At 41.5% G+C, this 24178-nt stretch overlaps 1 protein-coding gene across 1 annotated transcript in view; it reads left to right on the top strand.

The window, feature by feature from the left end:
• Nucleotides 1-24178, top strand: part of cfap61 (cilia and flagella associated protein 61) — a 445137-nt gene that overhangs the window by 404090 nt on the left and 16869 nt on the right. The window contains exon 24 of the mRNA XM_070889895.1: nt 6830-7035. Coding sequence (XP_070745996.1) covers nt 6830-7035 — 206 coding nt within the window. The remainder of the gene's footprint in view (nt 1-6829; nt 7036-24178) is intronic.

Here is a 24178-nt window from a genome sequence, read left to right as displayed (position 1 = left end):
ATGAGAGGCGATCTTATCAAAATGTATAAGATTATGAGGAAGCTTAACAAGATGGATGCAGAGAGGATGTTTCCACTGATGGGGGAGACTAGAACTAGAGGGCATGATCTTAGAATAAGAGGCCGCTCATTTAAAACAGAGATGAGGAGAAATTTCTTCTCTCAGAGGGTTGTAAATCTGTGGAATTCGCTGCCTCAGAGAGCTGTGGAAGCTGGGACATTGAATAAATTTAAGACAGAAATAGACAGTTTCTTAAACAATAAGGGGATAAGGGGTTATGGGGAGCGTGCGGGGAAGTGGAGCTGAGTCCATGATCAGATCAGCCATGATCTTACTGAATGGCGGAACAGGCTCGAGGGATCGTATGGCCTACTCCTGTTCCTATTTCTTATGTTCTTATTATCCCCTCAGCCTCCTCTGTTCCAAAGAAAACAAACCTAGCCTATACAATCTTTCCTCATAGCTAAAATTCTCCGGTCCAGGTAACATCCTCGTAAATCTTTTCTGTACCCTCTCCAGTGCAATCACATCTTTCCTATAATGTGGTGACCAGAACTGCACGCCATACTCTAGCTGTCGCCTAACTAGTGTTTTGTACAGTTCAAGCATAAACCCCCTGCTCTTGTATTCTATGCCTCGGCTAATAAAGGCAAGAATCCCATATGCTTTCTTAACCACCTTATCTACATGGCCTGCTCCCTTCAGGGATCTGTGGTCATGCACTCCAAGGTCCCTTTGTTCCTCTGCATTTCTCAGTGTCCTACCATTTAATGTGTATTCCCTTGCCTATTAGCCCTCCCCAAATGCATTACCTCACACTTCTCTGGATTGAATTCCATTTGCTGCTGTTCTGCCCACCTGACCAGTTCATTGATATCTTTCTGCAGTCTACAGTTTTCTTCTTCATTATCAACCATACAGCCTATTTTTGTATCATCTGCAAACTTCTTAATCATACCCCCTACATTCAAGTCTAAATCATTGATATATACCACAAAAAGCAAGGGACCCAGCACTAAGCCCTGCGGAACCCCACTGGAAACGGCCTTCCAGTCAAAAAAACACCCATCAACCATTACCCTTTGCTTCCTGCCTCTAAGCCTATTTTGGATCCAGCTTGCCATTTTACCTTGGATCGCATGGGCTTTTACTTTTGTGACCAGTCTGCCATGTGGGACCTTATCAAAAGCCTTGCTAAAATCCATATACATTCCATCAAATGCACTATCCTTGTCAACCCTCCTTGTTTCCTCCTCAAAAAATGCAATCAAGTTAGTCAGACATAACCTTCCCTTAACAAATCCAAGCTGACTGTCCACGATTAATCTGTGTCTTTCTAAATGAAGATTTATCTTGTCCCTCAGTCTATCCCTTTCTCCTTTTTTAAACAAAGGTACAACCTTAGCAATCCTCCAGGCTCCGGCACTGCATCTGTCGCCAGAGAGGATTGGCAAATGATAGTCAGAGTCTCTGCTATTTCCTCTTTTGTTTCTCTTCACAGCTGGGATACATTTCATCCGGGCCTGGGGATTTATCCACTTTCAAAGCTGCTAAACCTCTTAATACTTACTCTCTCACTATGTTTATTTCATCTAATACTTCACACTCCTCCTTAATTGCAATGGCTGCATTGCCCCTCTCCTTTGTGAAAACATTCACAAAGTATTCATTAAGGACCATATCCGTTTCTTCCACCTTCACACACAGATTACCTTCAAGGTTTCTAATAGGCCCTACTCTTTCTTTAGTTATTCTCTTGCTCCTAATGTATTTATAAAACATCTTTGAGTTTTCCTTGATTTTACTTGCCAAAATGTTTTCATGCTCTTTGCTTTCCTAATTTACTTTTTAATTTCACCCCGACACTTTCTATACTCCTCTAGCGTTTCAGTAGTATTTAGCCCTCGATATCTGTCATAAGCCTCCCTTTTTTTCTTTATCCTACCCTGTACCTCCTTGACATCCAGAGGGCTCTAGATTTGTTAGTCACACCCTTTTTCTTTCAGGGAACATACTTGCTCTGAACCCTCAGGAACTCCTCCTTGAATGCCTCCTACTGCTCTGTCACTGATTTACCTTCCAGTAAGTACCTGTTTCTAGTCCACCTTGGCTAAATCACCTCTCAGCTTAGTAAAAATTGACTTTCCCCCAATCTTTGTCCTTTTCTATAACTACCCTAAATCTAACTGAATTATGATCACTAGCACCAAAATGCTCTCCCACTGACACCCCTTCTACCTGCCCAGCTTCATTCCTTAAAACTAAGTCCAGAACCGCCCCCTCCCTTGTTGGGCTTGCTGCATACTGGTTAAAAAGGTTCTCCTGAATACATTTTAGGAATTCTGTACCCTCTATACCTTTCACACTACTTTCATCCCAACTAATATTAGGGTGATTGAAATCCCCTACTATTACTGCCCTATAGTTTTTGCACTTCTCAGAAATTTGCCTTCATATTTGCTCTTCTATCTCCCTCTTACTGTTTTGGGGTCTATAGTTCCCTTTTGGTACCGTGATCACCCCTTTTTTGTTCTTCAATTCAACCCATATGGCCTCATTTGATGATCCTTCTAACATATCATCCCTCCTCACAGCTGTAATTGTTTCTTTAATACTGCAACCCCGCTCCTTTTTTATCCTCCACTATCCCGTCTGAAAACCCTCTAACAAGGAATGTTGAATTGCCATACCTGCCCTTCTTTCAGCTATGTCTCAGTAACAGTTTTATTGGCCCTGAAATTTCAGCCTCCCCAGGTCCGTACGGAGTTTCTATGGATCCGGGAAGGCATCGGAAAAGCCGGTTTTCAGCGCACAATGCACATGCGCTGAAAACCAGCTTTTCCGATCTGTCAAGCTGGAGCTTGACAGATCCAACGCATCTCTGGAGCGAAGACATTTGCATGGGCAAGATTGCGATATTTACCCATATCTTGCCCAGCAAATGTCCTCAAAACTCTTGCGCCTGATAAAAGCAGGCGCATAGCCTACTTTTCCAGATGTAAGAATTTTAAAACACACAAAAACATTGTTAAATAAAACATTTTAAACACATTTTATTGTTAAAAACCCTCCCCACTACAGTAAGTTTATTTTAAACCATAATTTTTTTAACTTTTTTAAAAATTGGAAAAATTTATATTTTATAAATACATAAATAACTTTAATTTAAATTAATATAATTATGCTGTGCATTTTTTCTATTGCTTATTATTGGTTATGTGTGTTTTGGGGACTGTTTCTCATTCATAATAATGGGAACTCCAACTTACGGAGTTTCCATTATTATGAATGAGAATATACTGTCCAGAGCCATGTGACTCCAGCTCCAGGCCTGCGCACGTCCCAACGTGCACATGCTGCGATGCGCAGTCAGGGGAGGTCTCTAGACCGGGATCTCGTATGGACACAGCAGCTTCAGATAGATGCGCTTTTTTTTCTAGAATCCAGTCGAACGCCAGCGGGAACGAGAAACCGGGATCTCTGGGCCAATATCATACTCCCAAGTGTCTATCTGTGCTCTCAGCTCAACTGCCTTATTCCCCAGACTCCTTGCATTGAAGTATATACCATTTAGCACTGCCAAACTCTCTTTTTGTCTATTTTCTCTCTGTTTCTTCTGCCTTCCAAATTCACTTTCTAATTTTCTGCTTTCCAATTCCAGCTTTGCTTCTTTCCCTTCTGAATCTACTCTCAGATTTCCATCCCTCTGCCAAGCTAGTTTAAACCCAATTATAATATATTTGAATTCTAAAAAGGCCTTCAATAAGATACCACATAGTAGATTCATGACTACGGTTGGAGCATATGGAGTCAGGACAGGTAGCAGAATGGATAGCAAGTGGGATACAGAACATAAAACAGAGAGAACGGATTAAGGATAGGTACTCAGACTGGCAAAAAGGTGGGAAGTGGTGTTCCACAAGGATCGGTGCTGGGACGACTGTTCACAATTTACGTAAACGATTTAGACTCTGGAATCAGAAGTAAAACTTTAAAATTTGCGGACGACTCGAAATAGTTAATACTGAGGAAGACTATCAAAATACAAGGGGATATTAATAAACTTGCAGAATGGGCGTGTAATTGTCAAATTAATTTCAATATAGTTAAGCATTTGGTGTTACATTTTGGTAGGATGTATAAGGAGGCCACATACTGCTTGAAAAATGAGTGTCTAAATGGAGTAGAGGAGCAAAGGGATCTCGGAGTAAGAACAACAACAACTTCCATTTATATAGCAGCTTTACATAGTAAAACATCCCAAGGAGCATTATCAACAAAATTTGACTCCGAGCCACATAAGGAGATATTAGGATAGATGACCAAAAGCTTGGTCAAAGAGCTAGGTTTTTAGGAATGTCTTAAAGGAGGAGTGAGCAGTAGCAAGGTGGAGAGGTTTAGGGAGGTAATTCCAGAGCGTAGGATCTTGGTAGCTGAAAGCACGGCCGCCAAAGGTGGAATGATTAAAATCGGGGAAGTGCAAGAGGCTAGAATTGGATGAGCGCCGAGGTCTAGGAGGGTTGTAGGGCTGGAGGAAGTTACAGAGATTAAAGAGGAGCAAGGCCATGGAGGATTTTGAAAACAAGGGTGAACATTTCAAAATTGAGGTGTTGCCAGACTGGGAGCCAATGTAGGTCAGCAAGCGCAGGGATGGTGGGTGAACGGGACTTGGTGCGAGTTAGAATATGAGCAGTAGAGTTTTGGATGAGCTCAAGTTTATGGAGAGTGGAAGGTGGGATGCTGGCCAGGAGAGCATTGATTGGTCAAGTCTAAGAGTAACAAAGGCATGAGTGAGGGTTTCAGCAGCAGATGAGCTGAGGCGGGGCAGAGTCAGGCGATGTTACATAGGTGAAAGTAGGCGGTCTTGGTGACAGAAACATAGAAACATAGAAAATAGGTGCAGGAGTAGGCCATTCGGCCCTTCGAGCCTGCACCGCCATTCAATGAGTTCATGGCTGAACATGCAACTTCAGGCGTGGATGTGTAGTCGGAAGCTCACCTCGGTGTCAAATATGACACCTAGGTTGTGAACAGTCTGGTTCAGCCTTAGACAGTTGCCAGGGAGAGGAATGTAGTTAGTGGCTAGGGAACGGAGTTTGTGGTGGGGACTGAAGACAATGGCTTTAGTCTTCCCAATATTTAGTTGGAGGAACCTTCTGCTCATCCAGTACTGGATGTCAGACAAGCAGTGTGACAAATTAGAGACAGTGGAGGGGTTGAGAGAAGTGGTGCTAAGGTAGAGTGTTGTCAGAATACATGTGAAACCTGACGTGTTTTTGGATGATGTCACCGAGGGGCAGCATGTAGATATGAAATAGGAGGGGGCCAAGGATAGATCCTTGGGTTACTCCAGAGGTAACAGTGCAGGAGCGGAAAGAGAAGCCATTGCAAGCAATTCTCTGACGACTGAATGGATAAGAATTCATTAAGAAACTGACTAGTGTACACCACTGAAACTATTAACTGGTTCAGTATAGTTTTTTTAAGCAATTTTCAGTGATTTTAAATCAGGTTACTCAGATGGAGGACTGGACACTCGTAGTAAAAATGCTTATTTTTGGTGATAAATTCAGCTGTATTAATAAATGTACCAGGTTACACTCTTAAATATATCAAGGAATACTTTTTAATGAAAAGAGAAAAAAAGAGACAATTACGTTCTATTATGCTGCCCAATTGTGCTGGTTCATAGAAGATTTTACGTTTGTGATTACGCAAATTAATTTTATCAGAAACTTGAACTGTAACCTAACCAGCGCAATTTCGAGCACATTTTGGGTACAAGTTTCCGATTGCACTCAAAATGGAAACTTTACCTTTGGTATCCATTAGAACTATATGACAAGACCCTCAGTATCACACAACATAGAATGAAAGCAGTTTATTGATAGTGAATACCTGTATAACATAGGATTTAAATTTTATATTAATATTGTATGATATTTCCCATTACATACATGCTGTAAGAGGAGATAGCATACTTTGGGTTGGAACTTGACAGATTCAATGTTAGTGACTTCCACATTGGCCACTATAATATCCCCTAGGTTTTCTATACTGAAGAAGCCCAAAATCCTCAACTCAACTGGTATCAAGTACATCAATTCTCTTTTTGTGGTTTGGTAGTTGAATGCAATCTTTTCATTGCTGGTCATCTCACCTGATCTTATGTCAAATCCTCCTAATTCTAATCATCTTAACTCTAGTAACTTCTAGTAAAACCTCTCTTGTGCTTCTTGGTTTGAAAGATTAATAACTTCCTACCAATGCTCTCCTCCAGTCCAGAGTGGCAGTGCCACTCCCATGGGGCAATTCCAGAAAGAGGCAATTTCCCACGGGGCAATTTCAGGAAGGGGTCGCTGCCGGTCGGTAAGGGGTCAGCGCATGCACGTGGGAAAACAGGCGGAGCGGTCCCCTACATCGCTCCAAACCTGAGGAAAGGCAATTTTAAAAATGGCGGCGACTCGGCGGCCAGTCTGCACCAACCCGTGGCCGCTGCTTTCAGGCGGCCATGGGCCTTATAGAAAGGGGCAATTTCGGCCCCAGTTACTTCTGAAAATCTGCCTACAATGCATTTACATCTGACAGTTCAAATGCAAGAGCCTTCTTCCCTTTAAATAGGAATTTGTTCACATTTTATCTTGTCACATGTTTGCTCATACATCAGTTGATATAGGATCAGATATGCAGTTGCGCACTGGGCAAGAAATTATACCATGACACCTCATTTATGCTACAAAATCTTGCTTGCCTTCCAGAAATCAATTTTAGGTGTATAATTCAGTGAACAAGAATGGGCAGTATTGATTATTTTCTTTCATTTTTATAGCCACGTGAAATAACCACAGGAAGTGCGAACACCGGAAACTACTTCCAAATCTATTTCAACCAATACAGCATGGTAGAATCCATCACGTGTTTATCGCTGGAACCTTTAGCAGTCTCCAACTATATCTGCTTGTATGGACAGCATGAGCGTCTCCTTAATAATTTGTGCTCTCGCTTTGATGAGGGCCTGATCACAGATTTGTACAGGTGAGGTAAAAATAGGTATTGTATGGATGTATGATGCATATTCTTTTTTATGGTATTAAAAACTGATTATATGTACTGAACCTTGTGTAGTTGTGATGGCTGTTGTGTGGAAACAAGAATAAAAATGGTCCGTTTCCAGTTTACAAAAGACATAGTGGGTGGGCTGTCCTATAAACTGTCAATCAAACCCTAAAAATGTGATTTCCTTCTGTCTTAGCGCTCTTCTCTAAAGTGGGGTAGAACTTCAGGGGATGCCAATCTACACTCAGACATATTAGAGCCATCCTTTGTTATTCCTTTATCGTGTAGTTGTTTGCATATAAGGCACCTTCTCAAGATCACAATGGCATCACAGTTACAGCAGAGCTGCTTTTTATACCTACTTTTTGGAACAAGTTTCATCTTGAGTTGGTTGATGATGACTCAGCCACTAATATATAAGGTTCAGCATTTTACACTTGCATCTCACGTTTTTCAATCTGTGAATGAGCTATTCAACCCATTAGATGTATCTTTATGGAAGTACGTAGTGGATTTGAATACGTTAGATATCAGCGACTTTGAAATATGCAGTATATGTTCAGAATTTATGTTTTTTCCCAAATCATATATTATTACAAAGACACTTGGACAGTGGATACTTGTTTTATTCTTTTCAGGGATGTGGGCATCGCTGGCCTGGCCAGCATTTATTGTCCATCCCTAATTGCCCTTGAGAAGGTGGTGATGAGACATCTTCTTGAACTGCTGCAGTCCCTGTGATGAACGTACTTCCACAGTGCTGTTCGGTAGGGAATTCCATGATTTTGACCCAGTGACGATGAAGGAACGGTGACATATTTCCAAATCAGGATGGTATGTGACTTGGAGGGGAACTTGCTGCCCTTGACCTAAACGGTTGTAGAGGTTGAAGATTTGGGAGGTGCTGCCAAAGAAGCCTTGGCGAATTGCTGCAGTGAATCTTGTAGATGGTGCACACTGCAGCCATGGTGAATGTTTAAGGTGATGGATGGGGTGCCATTCAAGCGGGCTGCTTTGTTCTGGATGGTGTTGAGCTTCTTGCATGTTGTTGGAGCTGCACTCATCCAGGCAAGTATTCCATTACACTCCCGACTTGTACCTTGTAGATGGTGGAAAGGCTTTGGAGAGTCAGGTGGTGAGTCACTTGCCGCAGAATACCCAGCCTCTGACCTGCTCTTATAGCCATGGTATATATGTGACTGGTCCAGTTAAGTTTCTGGTCAATGGTGACCCCCAGAATGTAGATGATGGGGGATTCGGCGATGGTAATACCGTTGAATGTCAAGGGGAGGAGGTTAGACTTTCTCTTGTTGGACTGAAAATGAATGTTTCTATCCTCTTGGATACAGAAGTAAATGTTTTTAGGCAAAGAGAATGTGAGCCAGAAATAGTTTTGAGTTGAACCAGAAGAGTGAAGAAAATAGCATAATTCATAACTTCAACAAAAAAGAACTCTCAGCCAAATAATACAACAACAACTTGTATTTATATAGCGCCTTTAGCGTAATGAAACATCCCAAGACACTTCAGGAGTATTATGCGATAAAATACTGACACCGAGTTTTGGATCACCTCTAGTTTACGTGGGGTAGAATGTGAGAGGCCAGCCAAGAGTGCATTAGAATAGTCAAATCTAGAGCTCACAAAGGCATGAATGAGGGCTTCAGCAGTGGATGAGCTGATGCAAGGGCGGACATGGGCGATGTTACAGAGGTGGAAATAGGCCGCCTTAGTTATGCTGCAGATATGTGGTCAAAAGCTCGGGGTCAAATATGATGCCAATATGATACCGTCTGGTTCAGCCTCAGACAGAAGTTTGGAGAGGGATGGAGTCAGTGGTTAGGGAATGAAGTTTGTGGCGGAGACTGAAAACAATGGCTTTGGTCTTCCAAATATTAAATTGGAGAAAATTTCGGCTCATCTAGAACTGGATACTGGAAAAGCAGTCTGACAATTTAGAGACTGTGGAGGGTTTGAGAGAAGTGGTAGTGAGGTAGAGCTGGGTGTCATCAGTGTACATGTGGAAACTGACGCTGTATTTCCGGATGATGTCGCCAAGGGGCAATATGTAGATGAGAAATAGGAGGAAACCAAGGATAGATCCTTGGGGGCACCAGAGGTAACGATGCAGGGGTGGGAAGAGAAGCCATTGTAGTTGATTCTCTAGCTACGATTAGATAGGTAAGAATGGCTCTATTTTAGTTGGCAAGGAAAACTTGTGTTGTTTCCTTGTCAGCTGATTATAGCACAGCATTGACAGTGGCAGCAAATATGGGGCTTTGGGTTTGGTAGCATTTCAGTCTAGCTAAAATTAAATTGCCTCGATCAAAAGGCCTCCTGCATTTGAGAAATGTCAGTAATGACGTGGAAGGATAGAATAATTGTTTGAGAAGCTTTCGTTGGATAATGTTCTGAGATGCTTTCTTATACTTTTGTTATATTAAACCAGCTTATTGAAATGTGTGGCAAAATGCCAGCCAGGTTGCGCAATTGTATGCTCTGCCTTCCTTGGAAGCTCAGATCTGAATAATCAAAGACCCTTTGGTGTAGTCAGTAAAATCTTGTTGAATACACATTATTTTCACATACTGAGATATCATTTACCAACCCAAAATCATGCTTGTGCCAAATGGTAGGCATAAATAACAGTTCCAGTGTACATCATAACATTTGATGTCATTACGAATGCTAGATTATCTGGTTTTATGGTAAACTGGATACGTAACTGGATTCTGATATGTTACTGCCAGACCATTACCCTGAGATGTACTCGGTGGAATTATTACCTTATCCCACTACACCAGCTGCACTTCATAGCATAAACAAGCCTATATCCTTTATCCTTCTATAGATATGTGAAGAGAAAAAGATTAGTGAAGACAAACGTAGGACCCTTGCAGTCAGATTCAGGTGAATTTATAATGGGGAACAAAGAAATGGGAGACCAGTTGAACAAATACTTTGGTTCTGTCTTCACGAAGGAAGACACAAATAATCTTCCGGAAATACTAGGAGACCGAGGGTCTAGTGAGAAGGAGGAACTGAAGGAAATCCTTATTAGGCGGGAAATTGTGTTAGGGAAATTGATGGTATTGAAGGCCAATAGATCCGTGGGGCCTGATAGTCTGCATCCCAGAGTACTTAAGGAAGTGGCCCTAGAAATAGTGGATGCATTGGTGATCATTTTCCTACAGTCTATCGACTCCGGATCAGTTCTCATGGACTGGAGGGTAGCTAATGTAAAACCATTTTTTTAAAAAGGAGGGAGAGAGAAAACAGATAATTATAGACCAGTTAGCCTGAAATCAGTAGTGGGGAAAATGTTGGAATCAATTATTAAAGATGAAATAGCAGCACATTTGGAAAGCAGTGACAGGATCGGTCCAAGTCAGCATGGATTTATGAAAGGGAAATCATGCTTGACAAATCTTCTGGAATTTTTTGAGGATGTAACTAGTAGAGTGGACAAGGGAGAACTGGTAGATGTGGTGTATTTGGACATTCAAAAGGCTTTTGACAAGGTCCCACACAAGAGATTAGTGTGCAAAATTAAAGCACATGGTATTGGGGGTAATGTACTGATGTGGATAGAGAACTGGTTGGATAAACGGGTCCTTTTCAGAATGACAGGCAGTGACTAGTGGGGTGCCGCAGGGCTCAGTGCTGGGACTCCAGTTATTTACAATATACATCAATGATCTAGATGAAGGAATTGAGTGTAATATCTCCAAGTTTGCAGAAGACACTAAACTGGGTGGCGGTGTGAGCTGTGAGGAGGACGCTAAGAGGCTGCAGGGTGACTTGGACAGGTTAGGTGAGTGGGCAAATGCATGGCAGATGCAGTATAATGTGGATAAATGTGAGGTTATCCACTTTGGTGGCAAAAACACGAAGGCAGAATATTATCTGAATGGCTGCAGATTAGGAAAAGGGGAGGTGCAACGAGACCTGGGTGTCATGGTACATCAGTCATTGAAAGTTGGCATACAGGTACAGCAGGCGGTGAAGAAGGCAAATGGTATGTTGGCCTTCATAGCTAGGGGATTTGAGTATAGGAGCAGGGAGATCTTACTGCAGTTGTACAGGGCCTTGGTGAGGCCTCACCTCAACTATTGTGTTCAGGTTTGGTCTCCTAATCTGAGGAAGGACGTTCTTGCTATTGAGGGAGTGCAGCGAAGGTTCACCAGACTGATTCCTGGAATGGCAGGACTGACATATGAGGAGAGACTGGATCAATTGGGCCTGTATTCACTGGAGTTTAGAAGGATGAGAGGGGATCTCATAGAAACATGTAAAATTCTGATGGGACTGGACAGGTTAGATGCAGGAAGAATGTTCCCGATGTTGGGGAAGTCCAGAACCAGGAGACACAGTCTCAGGATAAGGGGTAAGCCATTTAGGACTGAGATGAGGAGAAACTTCTTCACTCAGAGAGTTGTTAACCTGTGGAATTCTCTACCGCAGAGAGTTGTTGATGTCAGTTCATTGGATATATTCAAGAGGGAGTTAGATATGGCCCTTACGGCTAATGTGATCAAGGGGTATGGAGAGAAAGCAGGAAAGGGGTACTGAGGTGAAACATAGAAACATTGAAAATAGGAGCAGGAGTAGGCCATTCGGCCCTTTGAGCCTGCACCATCATGGCTGATCATTCCCTCAGTATCCCTTTCCAGCTTTCTCTCCATACCCCTTTATCCCCTTAGCCGTAAGGGCCATATCTAACTTCCTCTTGAATATATCCAATGAATTGGCATCAACAACTCTCTGCGGCAGGGAATTCCACAGTTCAACAACTCTCTGAGTGAAGAAGTTTCTCCTCATCTCAGTCCTAAATGGCCTACTCCTTATCCTAAGACTGTGTCCCCTGGTTCTGGACTTCCCCAGCATCAGGAACATTCTACCCGCATCTAACCTGTCCCGTCCTGTCAGAATCTTATATGTTTCTATGAGATCCCCTCTCATCCTTCTACACTCCAATGTATAAAGGCCCAATCGATCCAGTCTCTCCTCATATGTCAGTCCTGCCATCCTGGGAATCAGTCTGGTGAACCTTCGCTGCACTCCTTCAATAGCAAGAACGTCCTTCCTCAGATTAGGAGACCAAACCTGAACACAATAGTTGAGGTGAGCCCTCACCAAGGCCCTGTACAACTGCAGTAAGATCTCCCTGCTCCAATACTCAAATCCCCTAGCTATGAAGGCCAACATACCATTTACCTTCTTCACCGCCTGCTGTACCTGTATGCCAACTTTCAATGACTGATGAACCATGACACCCAGGTCTCGTTGCACCTCCCCTTTTCCTAATCTGCCGCCATTCAGATAATATTCTGTCTTTGCGTTTTTGCCCCCAAAGTGGATAACCTCACATTTATCCACATTATACTGCATGCATTTGCCCACTCACCTAACCTGTCCAAGTCACCCTGCAGCCTCCTAGCGTCCCCCTCACAGCTCACATCGCCACCCAGTTTAGTGTCATCTGCAAACTTGGAGATATTACACTCAATTCCTTCACCCAAATCATTGATGAATATTGTAAAGAGCTGGGGTCCCAGCACTGAGCCCTGCGGCACTCCACTAGTCATTGCCTGCCATTCTGAAAAGGACCCGTTTATCCCGTCTTTCTGCTTCCTGTCTGCCAATCAGTTCTCTATCCACACCAGTATATTACCCCCGATACCATGTGCTTTGATTTTGCACACCAATCTCTTGTGTGGGACCTTGTCAAAAGCCTTTTGAAAGTCCAAATACACGACATCCACTGGTTCTCCCTTGTCCACTCTACTAGTTACATCCTGAAAAAATTCCAGAAGATTTGTCAAGCATGATTTCCCCTTCATAAATCCATGCTGACTTGGACCGATCCTGTCATTGCTTTCCAAATGCGCTGCTATTTCATCCTTAATAATTGACTCCAACATTTTCCCCACTACTGATGTCAGGCTAACCAGTCTATAATTACCCGCTTTCTCTCTCCCTCCCTTTTCAAAAAGTGGTGTTACATTAGCTACCCTCCAGTCCATAGGAACTGATCCAGAGTCGATAGACTGTAGGAAAATGATCACCAATGCATCCACTATTTCTAGGGCCACTTCCTTAAGTACTCTGGGTTGCAGACAATCAGGCCCAGGAGATTTATCGGCCTTCAATCCCATCAATTTCCCTAACATAATTTCCCGCCTAATAAGGATATCCTTCAGTTCCTCGTTCTCACTAGACCCACTGTCCCCTAGTACTTCCGGAAGGTTATTTGTATCTTCCTTCGTGAAGACAGAATCTAAGTATTTCTTCAATTGGTCTGCCATTTCTTTGTTCCCCATTATAAATTCAGCTGAATCCGACTGCAAGGGACCTACGTTTGTCTTCACTAATCTTTTTCTCTTCACATATCTATAGATGCTTTTGCAGTCAGTTTTTATGTTCCCGGCAAGCTGCTTCTCGTACTCTATTTTCCCCCTCTTAATTAAACCCTTTGTCCTCCTCTGCTCAATTCTAAATTTCTCCCAGTCCTCAGCTTTGTTGCTTTTTCGGGCCAATTTATATGCCTCTTCCTTGGATTTAACACTATCCTTAATTTCCCTTGTTAGCCACAGTTGAGCCACCTTCCCCGTTTTATTTTTACTCCAGATAGGGATGTACAATTTGCTGAAGTTCATCCATGTGATCCTTAAATGTTTGCCATTACCTATCCACCGTCAACCCTTTAAGTATCATTTGCCAGACTATTCTCGCCAATTCACGCCTCAAACCATCGAAGTTACCTTTCCTTGAGTTCAGGACCCTAGTTTTTGAATTAACTGTGTCACTCTCCATCTTAATAAAGAATTCTACCATGTTATAGTCACTCTTCCCCAAGGGGCCTTGCACAACAAGATTGCTAATTAGTCCTTTCTCATTACACATCACCCAGTCTAGGATGGCCAGCTCCCTAGTTGGTTCCTCGACATATTGGTCCAGAAAACCATCCCTAATACACTCCAGGAAATCCATCTTCACCGCATTGCTACCAGTTTGGTTAGCCCAATCAATATGTAGATTAAAGTCACGCATGATAACTGCTGTACCTTTATTGCATGCATCCCTAATTTCTTGTTTGATGCTGTCCCCAACCTTCCTACTACTGTTTGGTGGTCTGTACACAACTCACACTAGTGGTTTCTGCCCCTTGGTATTCCGTAGCTCCACCCACACCGATTCCACATCATCCAAGCTAATGTACTTTCTTACTATGGCATTAATTTCCTCTTTAACCAGCAATGCCACCCCGCCTCCGTTACCTTTCTGTCTATCTTTTCTAAATGTTGAATCATCTCCGTGATGCCAATTACTTCATACCCATTAACTGCTATCTGCGCCGTTAATTCGTCCACCTTATTCTGAATACTCCTCGCATTGAGGCACAGAGCTATCAGGCTTGATCAGCCATGATCTTATTGAATGGTGGTGCAGGCTCGAAGGGCCAAATGGCCTACTCCTGCACCTATTTTCTATGTTTCTATGTTTCCATCCATATGGCATTGTTGACCCATGAGTCTTTGATTTTGCCAACCAGCTAAAGGAGTCATTTCCAGCAATGTAAATGCAAGGAGCCAGCAGAAAAATGTCACTCTCCCACAACTTGAACTACCGAAGCTATAAATATAAAGGGACATCTAGAGCCTCTTTAGATCCATTGGAGCTGTACTACAAATTTCACGTTGCATTTGTACAGTTACAAACAAAATGTGGTGTGAAAACATTTGGTGGCCGAAATTACCCTCCGCCCCAACGGGACAGATAATTCGAATTAGATGACTATTCTCCGTCCGACTCCATGTGGTGGAGAATAAAGGGAAATTGACCTCTTCAACTTCTTTCATTTTTGGGGGCGGCTGAGGGGCGGCTTTGGGAATGGGGTGGAAGGCGGGGGGTGTCATCAGCACCACGCTGAGCATATCAACGCTGACACGTAGCAATGTCCCTCCAGTTCAGTGAAAGGGAAGGGACGCTGCAAGCTCTGCAGCCACTTTAGTGGCGTCCAATGGACCACCAGGGAGGGCTCCAGTGGCCCGGCACCCAAGAGGGGGTGCCGGACTTCAGAGTCGGCTGACAGTGAAAATAAAATGGCTGCCGCCATGGTGTCCCTCCCCTTTAAGGGCGGACGTACCGCCCAGCCACTGACAGCTTCCTGCCGGGAAAAGCTGTCGGGGGCACTGTGCGGCGGCGGCTCCTACGGGGCAGTTTCCCTCGCGCGGTGGAAATGGGTCGCTGCCAGGTGCTAAGGGGTTGCAGGTGCCTGACAGGGCAAGAACATGGGGCCCAGTGAAAACCCGTTTACGCCATCCCCGGCTCGGGGGCAATTTCAGATGAGTCTGCCCATCGCCTATCCCCAGTCGGAAAGGCCTTACCACCCCATTGAACCTTAAAGAGGGGCAATTTTGGTCCTTTGCAGTATTAGTATATTAAAGTGCTCCATAATTTCCGTTTACCCAGATGAAAATCAGGTTAAATTTTATCTATTTCCCTCTTCATTTTGTTGCATATTTTAAAGGCTTATCATTCAATGTACCACTATTTACTTTTTATGGCTAAGTTTTCTGAAAAGATTTGTGTGATTTAATCCTATGTTGCTTCTACCTCAGAAACATATATATAAATAGATTTCAGCATAGCTGCAAACCTCACTTAGATCCACTTGATTTCACATTAAATGCTGCTCAAATAATAACTTCACGGTGGGGCAGACAATAATCAAGGGAATAATGGAGGCATGTGAAAAAGGAACGGCAGTAATCATGGGGGATTTTAACCTACATATTGATTGGTCAAATCAAATCGCACGGGGTAGCCTTGAGGAGGAATTCATAGAATGCATACGGGATTGTTTCTTAGAACACTATGTTACAGAACCTACAAGGGAGCAAGCTATCTTAGATCTGGTCCTGTGTAATGAGACAGGAATAATAAACGATCTCCTAGTAAAAGATCCTCTCAGAATGAGTGATCACAGTATGGTTGAATTTGTAACACAGACTGAGGGTGAGGAAGTAGTGTCTCAAACGAGCGTACTATGCTTAAACAAAGGGGACTACAGTGGGATGAGGGCAGAGTTGGCTAAAGTAGACTGGAAACACAGACTAAACGGTGGCACGATTGAGGAACAGTGGAGGACTTTTAAGGAGCTCTTTCATAGTGCTCAACAAAAATATATTCCAGTGAAAAAGGGCGGTAAGAGAAGGGATAACCAGCCGTGGATAACCAAGGAAATAAGGGAGAGTATCAAATTAAAAACCAATGCGTATAAGGTGGCCAAGGTTAGTGGGAAACTAGAAGATTGAGAAAATTTTAAACAACAGCAAAGAATGACTAAAAAGGCAATAAAGAAAGGAAAGATAGATTACGAAAGTAAACTTGCGCAAAACATAAAAACAGATAGTAAAAGCTTTTACCGATATATAAAACGGAAAAGAGTGACTAAAGTAAATGTTGGTCTCTTAGAAGATGAGAAGGGGGATTTAATAATGGGAAATGTGGAAATGGCTGAGACCTTAAACAATTATTTTGCTTCGGTCTTCACAGTGGAAGACACAAAAACCATGCCAAAAATTGCTGGTCACGGGAATGTGGGAAGGGAGGACCTTGAGACAATCACTATCACTAGGGGGGTAGTGCTGGACAGGCTAATGGGACTCAAGGTAGACAAGTCCCCTGGTCCTGATGAAATGCATCCCAGGGTATTAAAAGAGATGGCGGAAGTTATAGCAGATGCATTCGTTATAATCTACCAAAATTCTCTGGATTCTGGGGAGGTACCAGCGGATTGGAAAACAGCTAATGTAACGCCTCTGTTTAAAAATGGGGGCAGACAAAAGGCAGGTAACTATAGGCCGGTTAGTTTAACATCTGTAATGGGGAAAATGCTTGAAGCTATCATTAAGGAAGAAATAGCGGGACATCTAGATAGGAATAGTGCAATCAAGCAGACGCAACATGGATTCATGAAGGGGAAATCATGTTTACCTAATTTACTGGAATTCTTTGAGGATATAATGAGCATGGTGGATAGAGGTGTACCGATGGATGTGGTGTATTTAGATTTTCAAAAGGCATTCGATAAGGTGCCATACAAAAGGTTACTGCAGAAGATAAAGGTACGCAGAGTCAGAGGAAATGTATTAGCATGGATAGAGAATTGGCTGGCTAACAGAAAGCAGAGAGTCGGGATAAATGGGTCCTTTTCGGGTTGGAAATCGGTGGTTAGTGGTGTGCTACAGGGATTGGTGCTGGGACCACAACTGTTTACAATATATACATAGATGACCTGGAAGAGGGGACAGAGTGTAGTGTAACAAAATTTGCAGATGACACAAAGATTAGTGGGAAAGCGGGTTGTGTAGAGGACACAGAGAGGCTGCAAAGAGATTTAGATAGGTTAAGCGAATGGTCTAAGGTTTGGCAGATGGAATACAATGTTGGAAAATGTGAGGTCATCCACCTTGGAAAAAAAAACAGTAAAAGGGAATATTATTTGAATGGGGAGAAATTACAACGCTGCGGTGCAGAGGGACCTGGGGGTCCTTGTGCATGAATCCCAAAAAGTTAGTTTGCAGGTGCAGCAGGTAATCAGGAAGGCAAATGGAATGTTGGCCTTCATTGCGAGAGGGATGGAGTACAAAAGCAGGGAGGTCCTGATGCAACTGTATAGGGTATTCGTGAGGCCGCACCTGGAGTACTGCGTGCAGTTTTGGTCACCTTACTTAAGGAAGGATATACTAGCTTTGGAAGGGGTACAGAGACGATTCACTAAGCTGATTCCGGAAATGAGAGTGTTACCTTATGATGATAGATTGAATAGACTGGGTCTTTACTCGTTGGAGTTCAGAAGGATGAGAGGTGATCTTATAGAAACATTTAAAATAATGAAAGGGTTCGACAAGATCGAGGCAGAGAGGTTGTTTCCACTGGTCGGGGAGACTAGAACTAGGGGGCACAGCCTCAAAATACGGGGGAGCCAATTTAAAACCGAGTTGAGAAGGAATTTCTTCTCCCAGAGGGTTGTGAATCGGTGGAATTCTCTGCTCAAGGAAGCAGTTGAGGCTAGCTCATTGAATGTATTCAAATCACAGATAGATAGATTTTTAACCAATAAGGGAATTAAGAGTTACGGGGAGCGGGCAGGTAAGTGGAGCTGAGTCCACGGCCAGATCAGCCATGATCTTGTTGAATGGCGGAGCAGGCTCGAGGGGCTAGATGGCCTACTCCTGTTCCTAATTCTTATGTTCTTATGTTCTATCCATATGCCTCTGTACTTACCAATGCACAATGAGTGCTGGAAAATGTATTTTGAACCATTAAAAGCATTGGCTCAAATGTCGATGCTTTTGCTACTTCAAATAGACCACATACAAAAATGGGCATATCATAAAATATTTGTGTACTGGTTGTATTTTTTTTTGCCAGATATTTTGTTTGTGCAGATCTGATATATGTATCGGTGTTTTAATGAGACTGAGTTGTTCTAGAATATGTTAGTTCTAGGATACATTCATATTGTAGCCGTTATTTTTTTAAGTAAATCAGTTACTGTTTAAGTATTGTACTGAGAAATTGGAAGTAGATAAGATGATCGAAGGAAAAGTACATGAATCAACATGTTGAATAGTCTGCCATTCTTTTTTCCCTCAGTACCAACAGAGTCAATTATTACCATTTGACTGTACCTCTTTAGTGAGAAGATGCCGATAGGATTGATGGCTTATTCTTCTCTTGTAGCAATGAAAGAAAAAAACCTGGAAATGCTGGAAAATGTCTCAAAATAAAAACTGGAAATACACAGTAGCTCTGTTAGTGTCTGAAAAGAGGAAACATAGATTAATGTTTTAGGTACTGACCTCTATGATGAAAGTTATGTACCTAGAACATTAATCTATCTTCTCTCTGTTCAGATGCTGAGGTGCTTGCTGTGTATTTCCAGCATTTTTGTTCCTTTCTAGAGTTTGGTTCCAAGTTCAGCGTATTGGTTATCTTAGTGGGCTGTAATGGTGTTTACACTCTGAGCTAAGTGGAATATCATTTATTATATGCTCCATGTGCTCTCCTTGTTCATGGGCACTTGGCAGAAGCTGTGTTAATTTTTTTTCAAAATATGAGGACTACCTGGAAAAGATAAAAGAAAACTGAGATGTTTCTTCCAAAAGTATTAAAGGTTGCATGAAAAATTTCCATTTATTCTAAGATTTTCAGTGTGGGAAAGAAGGCTTTATACACACGTGTGCACAAAGAGAGGAAGTTTATATTTTCTTCTTCTACTGCATTGTGAAGTTTACATATTTGATCAAGTTCTTACTGGTTCTAACTAAAGTATTCAGCAACTATGCTGAAGTATCCTAAATCAGTTTTGAATGGATAATCAAAATCAACACAATGAGAACATTTTGAAAAACACAATGGCCCTGAAAACCCGGTCCCCTGATTCCTGCGTGCGCTCAGCAGAAAATGGCTAAAAAGATCCACACCTACCTTTTCCTGCTGTGCCCACCAGAGATCCCAGTCCTGAGGCCTCCTCTTCTTGTGCAATGGAGCATGTTCATGTTGAGACGTCTGTAGGAGTCACGGTAAAGTATTTTCTCATTCATAGTAAGTCCGAAACTCCCATTACTATGAATGAGAAACACAACCAAACACTACATTAAAAATTTTAAATACACCTCATAAATACATTATAAAAATTTAAGTTGATATAATTGTTTTAGAAAAAAAATATTTGCAAATTTTTTAACAAAGTTTTAATCATGGTTTAAAATAAACTTATCTTAATGGGAACAGTTTTTAACGTTGAAATGTGTTTTTAAAATTTTATTTTTATATGTTTTAAAACTCTTAGCTGGTAAAAGTATGCTATGCGCCTGCTTTTACCAGGCACAAGAGTTTTAAGGACATTCACAGGGCAAGAGATGGGCAAATAGCCCAATCTCAGCCATGGGAATGTCCTTCTCCCGAGATGCGGATGATCTGTCAAGCCAGAAACTTGATAGATCGGAAAAGCCGGTTTTCGGCGCATGCGCATTGTGTGCCGAAACCCGGCTTTTGCGCTGCCTTCCCGGGTCCGTACACACTCCGTACCGACCCGGGGAGGCCAATAAAATGAAACATAGATTTAGAAAATGACACAAAAGATACGTTAACACTCATACCTACAGATGTGGATATATTATCGGTATCATTGTTTCTTGCACTTCAGGTTAAGATCAAATGTAGTGCACCATTTTGATTGTCAAGTTTTATTGCTACAGACATAGGCTCCACAACAGATCCTACGGCCCATTCTAGACATTTCTATATTCTCACTTTGGAAGCATGTATACCAAGATTGGAACCAGATTATTTGACATTGTTTAGATAAAGAGCCATGAGCGGCAAAAGAAAACACACAAGAAAATATAGAGGTCAGTCATACATGTAATGGACTGGCAGCCTGCTGGGATCTGATGCAGAAGTATCACTGATCGTTTTTCAAAAATAAATATGAGCCTTGTATGTGGAGGTCAAACATCACTCAAAAAATGAGGACTAACATTTTTGATAAGATGTATGTCTGCATATATAAAAGCTTGTAGTGTACTGACACTTGTGGGCTGTACTTTTTTTTCAAACAAAATTGATTAGAGTTCTGAGTGTGGCCTATAAATAGGAACTCTACTTTTGATTGTTTTATTGGTCTCTCTGATTTACTGTACTGGAACACTTATGTAGCAATCATGATCTACATGAGTAGAGGTTTTGGTGATGAAGCAGTAAGGTAACTACTGATAAACATTTAAAAATAGCTATCAGAAAACTTTTAGTGGCACCAGTACCAGTAGTACTGTTATGGGAAGAAAGGGGAGGTTACATCAGTTATAATAGCAATGACCATGAATTTAGCCTGCATGGAAATAAATGTACATTATTGGAGAAAATAGGAAGACATAGCAATGTACTGCATTTCAACGGTAAGAACATGAGATTGCGCTTTATAGATTTGCATGACAGGTGTACATCTACCCTGTGGGATCCACTCAGAAAGTGAGCATGAGATGCCAGAAGTGCAAAACGTAACTGTGTGGTGATATTTGAAGCTATTTAGACAAAATCACAGCAAAATGCACTGGACAAAACTATCCCTGATGGGCAGTTCATGACAAGGATCAGTGTACTGTTTCATGAGGCGCCTTTGTATATTGTTGCATGGCAAAAGCAATCAGGGAGCACTTGCCAGATGACTACAAAATACTGCAGGTACTGTACCAGCTTTATATAACGCTGCGCAATTAGTATGATTATGCCTTGGATCAAATGGGCAATGCAGATAAAACTCCTCTTAGGTACGATATGCTTGCCAATACCACAGGGAATGAAAAGGGAGCCTTGCTACTTTCAATAGAAAAACATGCAGTGAAAAACTGATTTATTTTTGTCCTGCTGGCAGCCATGGCAGATGACAGGATATTACTGAGTTTTGTGATGTTGAAACAAAAGTGACTACCCAAGAATGAAATTTCACCTGGCATACATGTATGACAGAATTTAAGAACACTGAAGACCACATACCTTGCTCTGTAAATGTGGCCTATTAATGCTAGATGCTTTCTATGCTCAATTTAATGTTAGTTGCTGGGGAACTTATTTGCTCATGCAATGTTGATATGGCCAGATCACCAGAGGGGGTGATCAGACTGCTGAAAGAAAGACCTTGCATTTATATAGTGCCTTTCATGTCCCAAGGACTTCATACCCAATAAATTACTTTACAAATGGTTGTAGGCAAACACAGCAGCTAGTTTGCACACACCAAGGTTCCCGCAAACAAACCAGGGCATGTCATGGATGTGATTGGAAAAAATCCATTCAAGAATGCTTTGCAAAATGAGTGTCAGAATTGCCTTTACAAGGACAGTCGTAAACTGACACCAACAGGACATCTGAAGAAACCTGGACTGCTTCAGATGCTGCAATGTATTCTGGCTCAGGCAGCAGGTTCAAACAGACTCCATTATTCAAGGATTTGAAAAGCACTGCGTCTCCAACAAACTGAACGGCACTGAAGATTGTTTGTTTGGTGATAAAGGTGTCCTATCAAGTACTTCAGAATAAAGCTCTGATGATGATGAATTAGGCCAAAATAGTATGGTTTACTCGCCTGGGAAGAAAATATTGTAATATTTCTGTTCTAAAGTTGCAGAAAGAATGTTAGAAGTACTAATATATTGTTTATTTCTCATGGTTAGCAAGGCCATATTGTTCATTATTAGTGGTTCAGTTAAAGAAAAGTTATACGTTATAAATACTTGTTTAAAAATTGTTTTTGGGAGGAGACATTGTACTAAGTACTGTGTTTTTATTTTCTCTGACATTTGCCATGGAACATATTGTTCATTGTATGGTTGCTAGTATGTTATCGCAATTAAAGTTGCTAGTAATTTTAAGCCTGTTAATTTGAGTTTTTGTGCTAGAATTTTAATTTTTATCCCCAAGGTGGGGATTGTATTGGGGGTGTGGGGGGGCGTGGCCCATATTCACACCAACACGGTATATACTAGGTAGAGGGTTGGTCTATGATGGAGGCGTTTTCTGATCGCAAGGTGCAAAGTAAAAAGTAATTATTCTAAAAATTCATAGGATAGTTGTCATCACAGTGCTCACAATGTTATCAGTTGTTCAGTCTTTGAAGAGTAAGCCATAATGGAGAGCTATTGTTGTCAGCCATTAGGACTTGACCTTGGTAGTAGGTTTGTTTGGTTGTGCTTAATTTAGATGAAATTTTATAACAATGTTGTAAAAAGCTCCCCTAATGACTCAGCAGGTGCTCACTAATTAGCTGAGCCTTGGGAATAAGGAAAATACCAGATTCAAACCTTGATCTGTGCTGTTAATTGATCTTAATTGGGATGGCAGTAAGGTTGTTATAATTTGCCTCAGCACCCTTAGGTTAGAGAGGGAAATTTGGCCAAGATTCTCATTCTTGAGCACCAGCCATCAAGCCCTGCCTCAGTGCCTGTGTGAACACATTGGATAAGGATAGGATTGGGCTTGGCTATGAAGCCCCCATGGTTGAACAGTCTGCGAAGACTATCAAACTCATGCATCTATAATGTCCACTTAGGTAAGGTACCTGAGAGTGATTGATGCCCGTGGTGTCAGGTCTGAGCAAAGACTCTAGGTCATGAAATGGAAAGGGAGAAAGTTAGTGAGGAAAAAGAATTTTGATTTGTTTTGTATGTACTTTTCTGTGGGTCAACTGTGTCGCACAAGAAACGTAGTTTTTCTCCTGTACTGTTGAAGTTCTGGAATGCTTTAAAACAACCATTGCAAGGAAGTTGCTATGGTTACAGGTAGCATTCGCTGCATTTGAGAGTGCACAGCTGTTTGATTTATTTTGTGAGCAGGAAATTTGTATTTTTCATTTTTTATGAATTCACAACAATTTTCCAGTCAACATTATCAATTTTAAGTTATATTTTCAAATATTGACAATTGAGTAAATATTTCATATTCTGTAATCTCCTTTAGTAACTCTGCCACATTTTTAATGGATCGCTTTCTTTTTCTCTTTCTCTCTCTATTGTTTTCTTACACAGACACACATGTATCATGTATGAGATCCCAGTAATGGCAGATGTTGGGCACCATCATGAATTAGATAAGCAATAATTAGGTTTTATTATATTTTGATAAGCTTATCAGTTCTAAACTAAGGTTATTTGTGTTATCTAATGCTTGAAATGTCCAAATGTTGTTAGAGTGATAGTATTTTCAATTTAATAATATTGTTTGATTAAAAAATACAGTCATTTAATAGTGCATTGATTCTATCGGTCTTCAAAATTGTTTTTCCAAGTATGTTTTAATCCAGTTTCAAAAATGAGTCCCAATCTCCATCATCAAGGCAGTTATTGTTGCCTTATTGTATATAAGACATCTACTATGGTATTGCTCTCTGTGAGATGGAGATTATGCTGTTTTATAGACAATTGAGGTACAGTATTATCAACAAAATGTGACAAAGAATGAGTTACAGGAAGTGAGTGTAATACTTGCAAGAAACTTGTACTATATGTCTTTTAATATTACAGATAGGTAGATAGTAATATCGGTACATGAT

This window comes from Pristiophorus japonicus, chromosome 9 (genome assembly GCF_044704955.1).
Source record: "Pristiophorus japonicus isolate sPriJap1 chromosome 9, sPriJap1.hap1, whole genome shotgun sequence".
NCBI lineage: Eukaryota > Metazoa > Chordata > Chondrichthyes > Pristiophoridae > Pristiophorus > Pristiophorus japonicus.
This window is presented reverse-complemented; position numbering and strand designations above follow the sequence as displayed.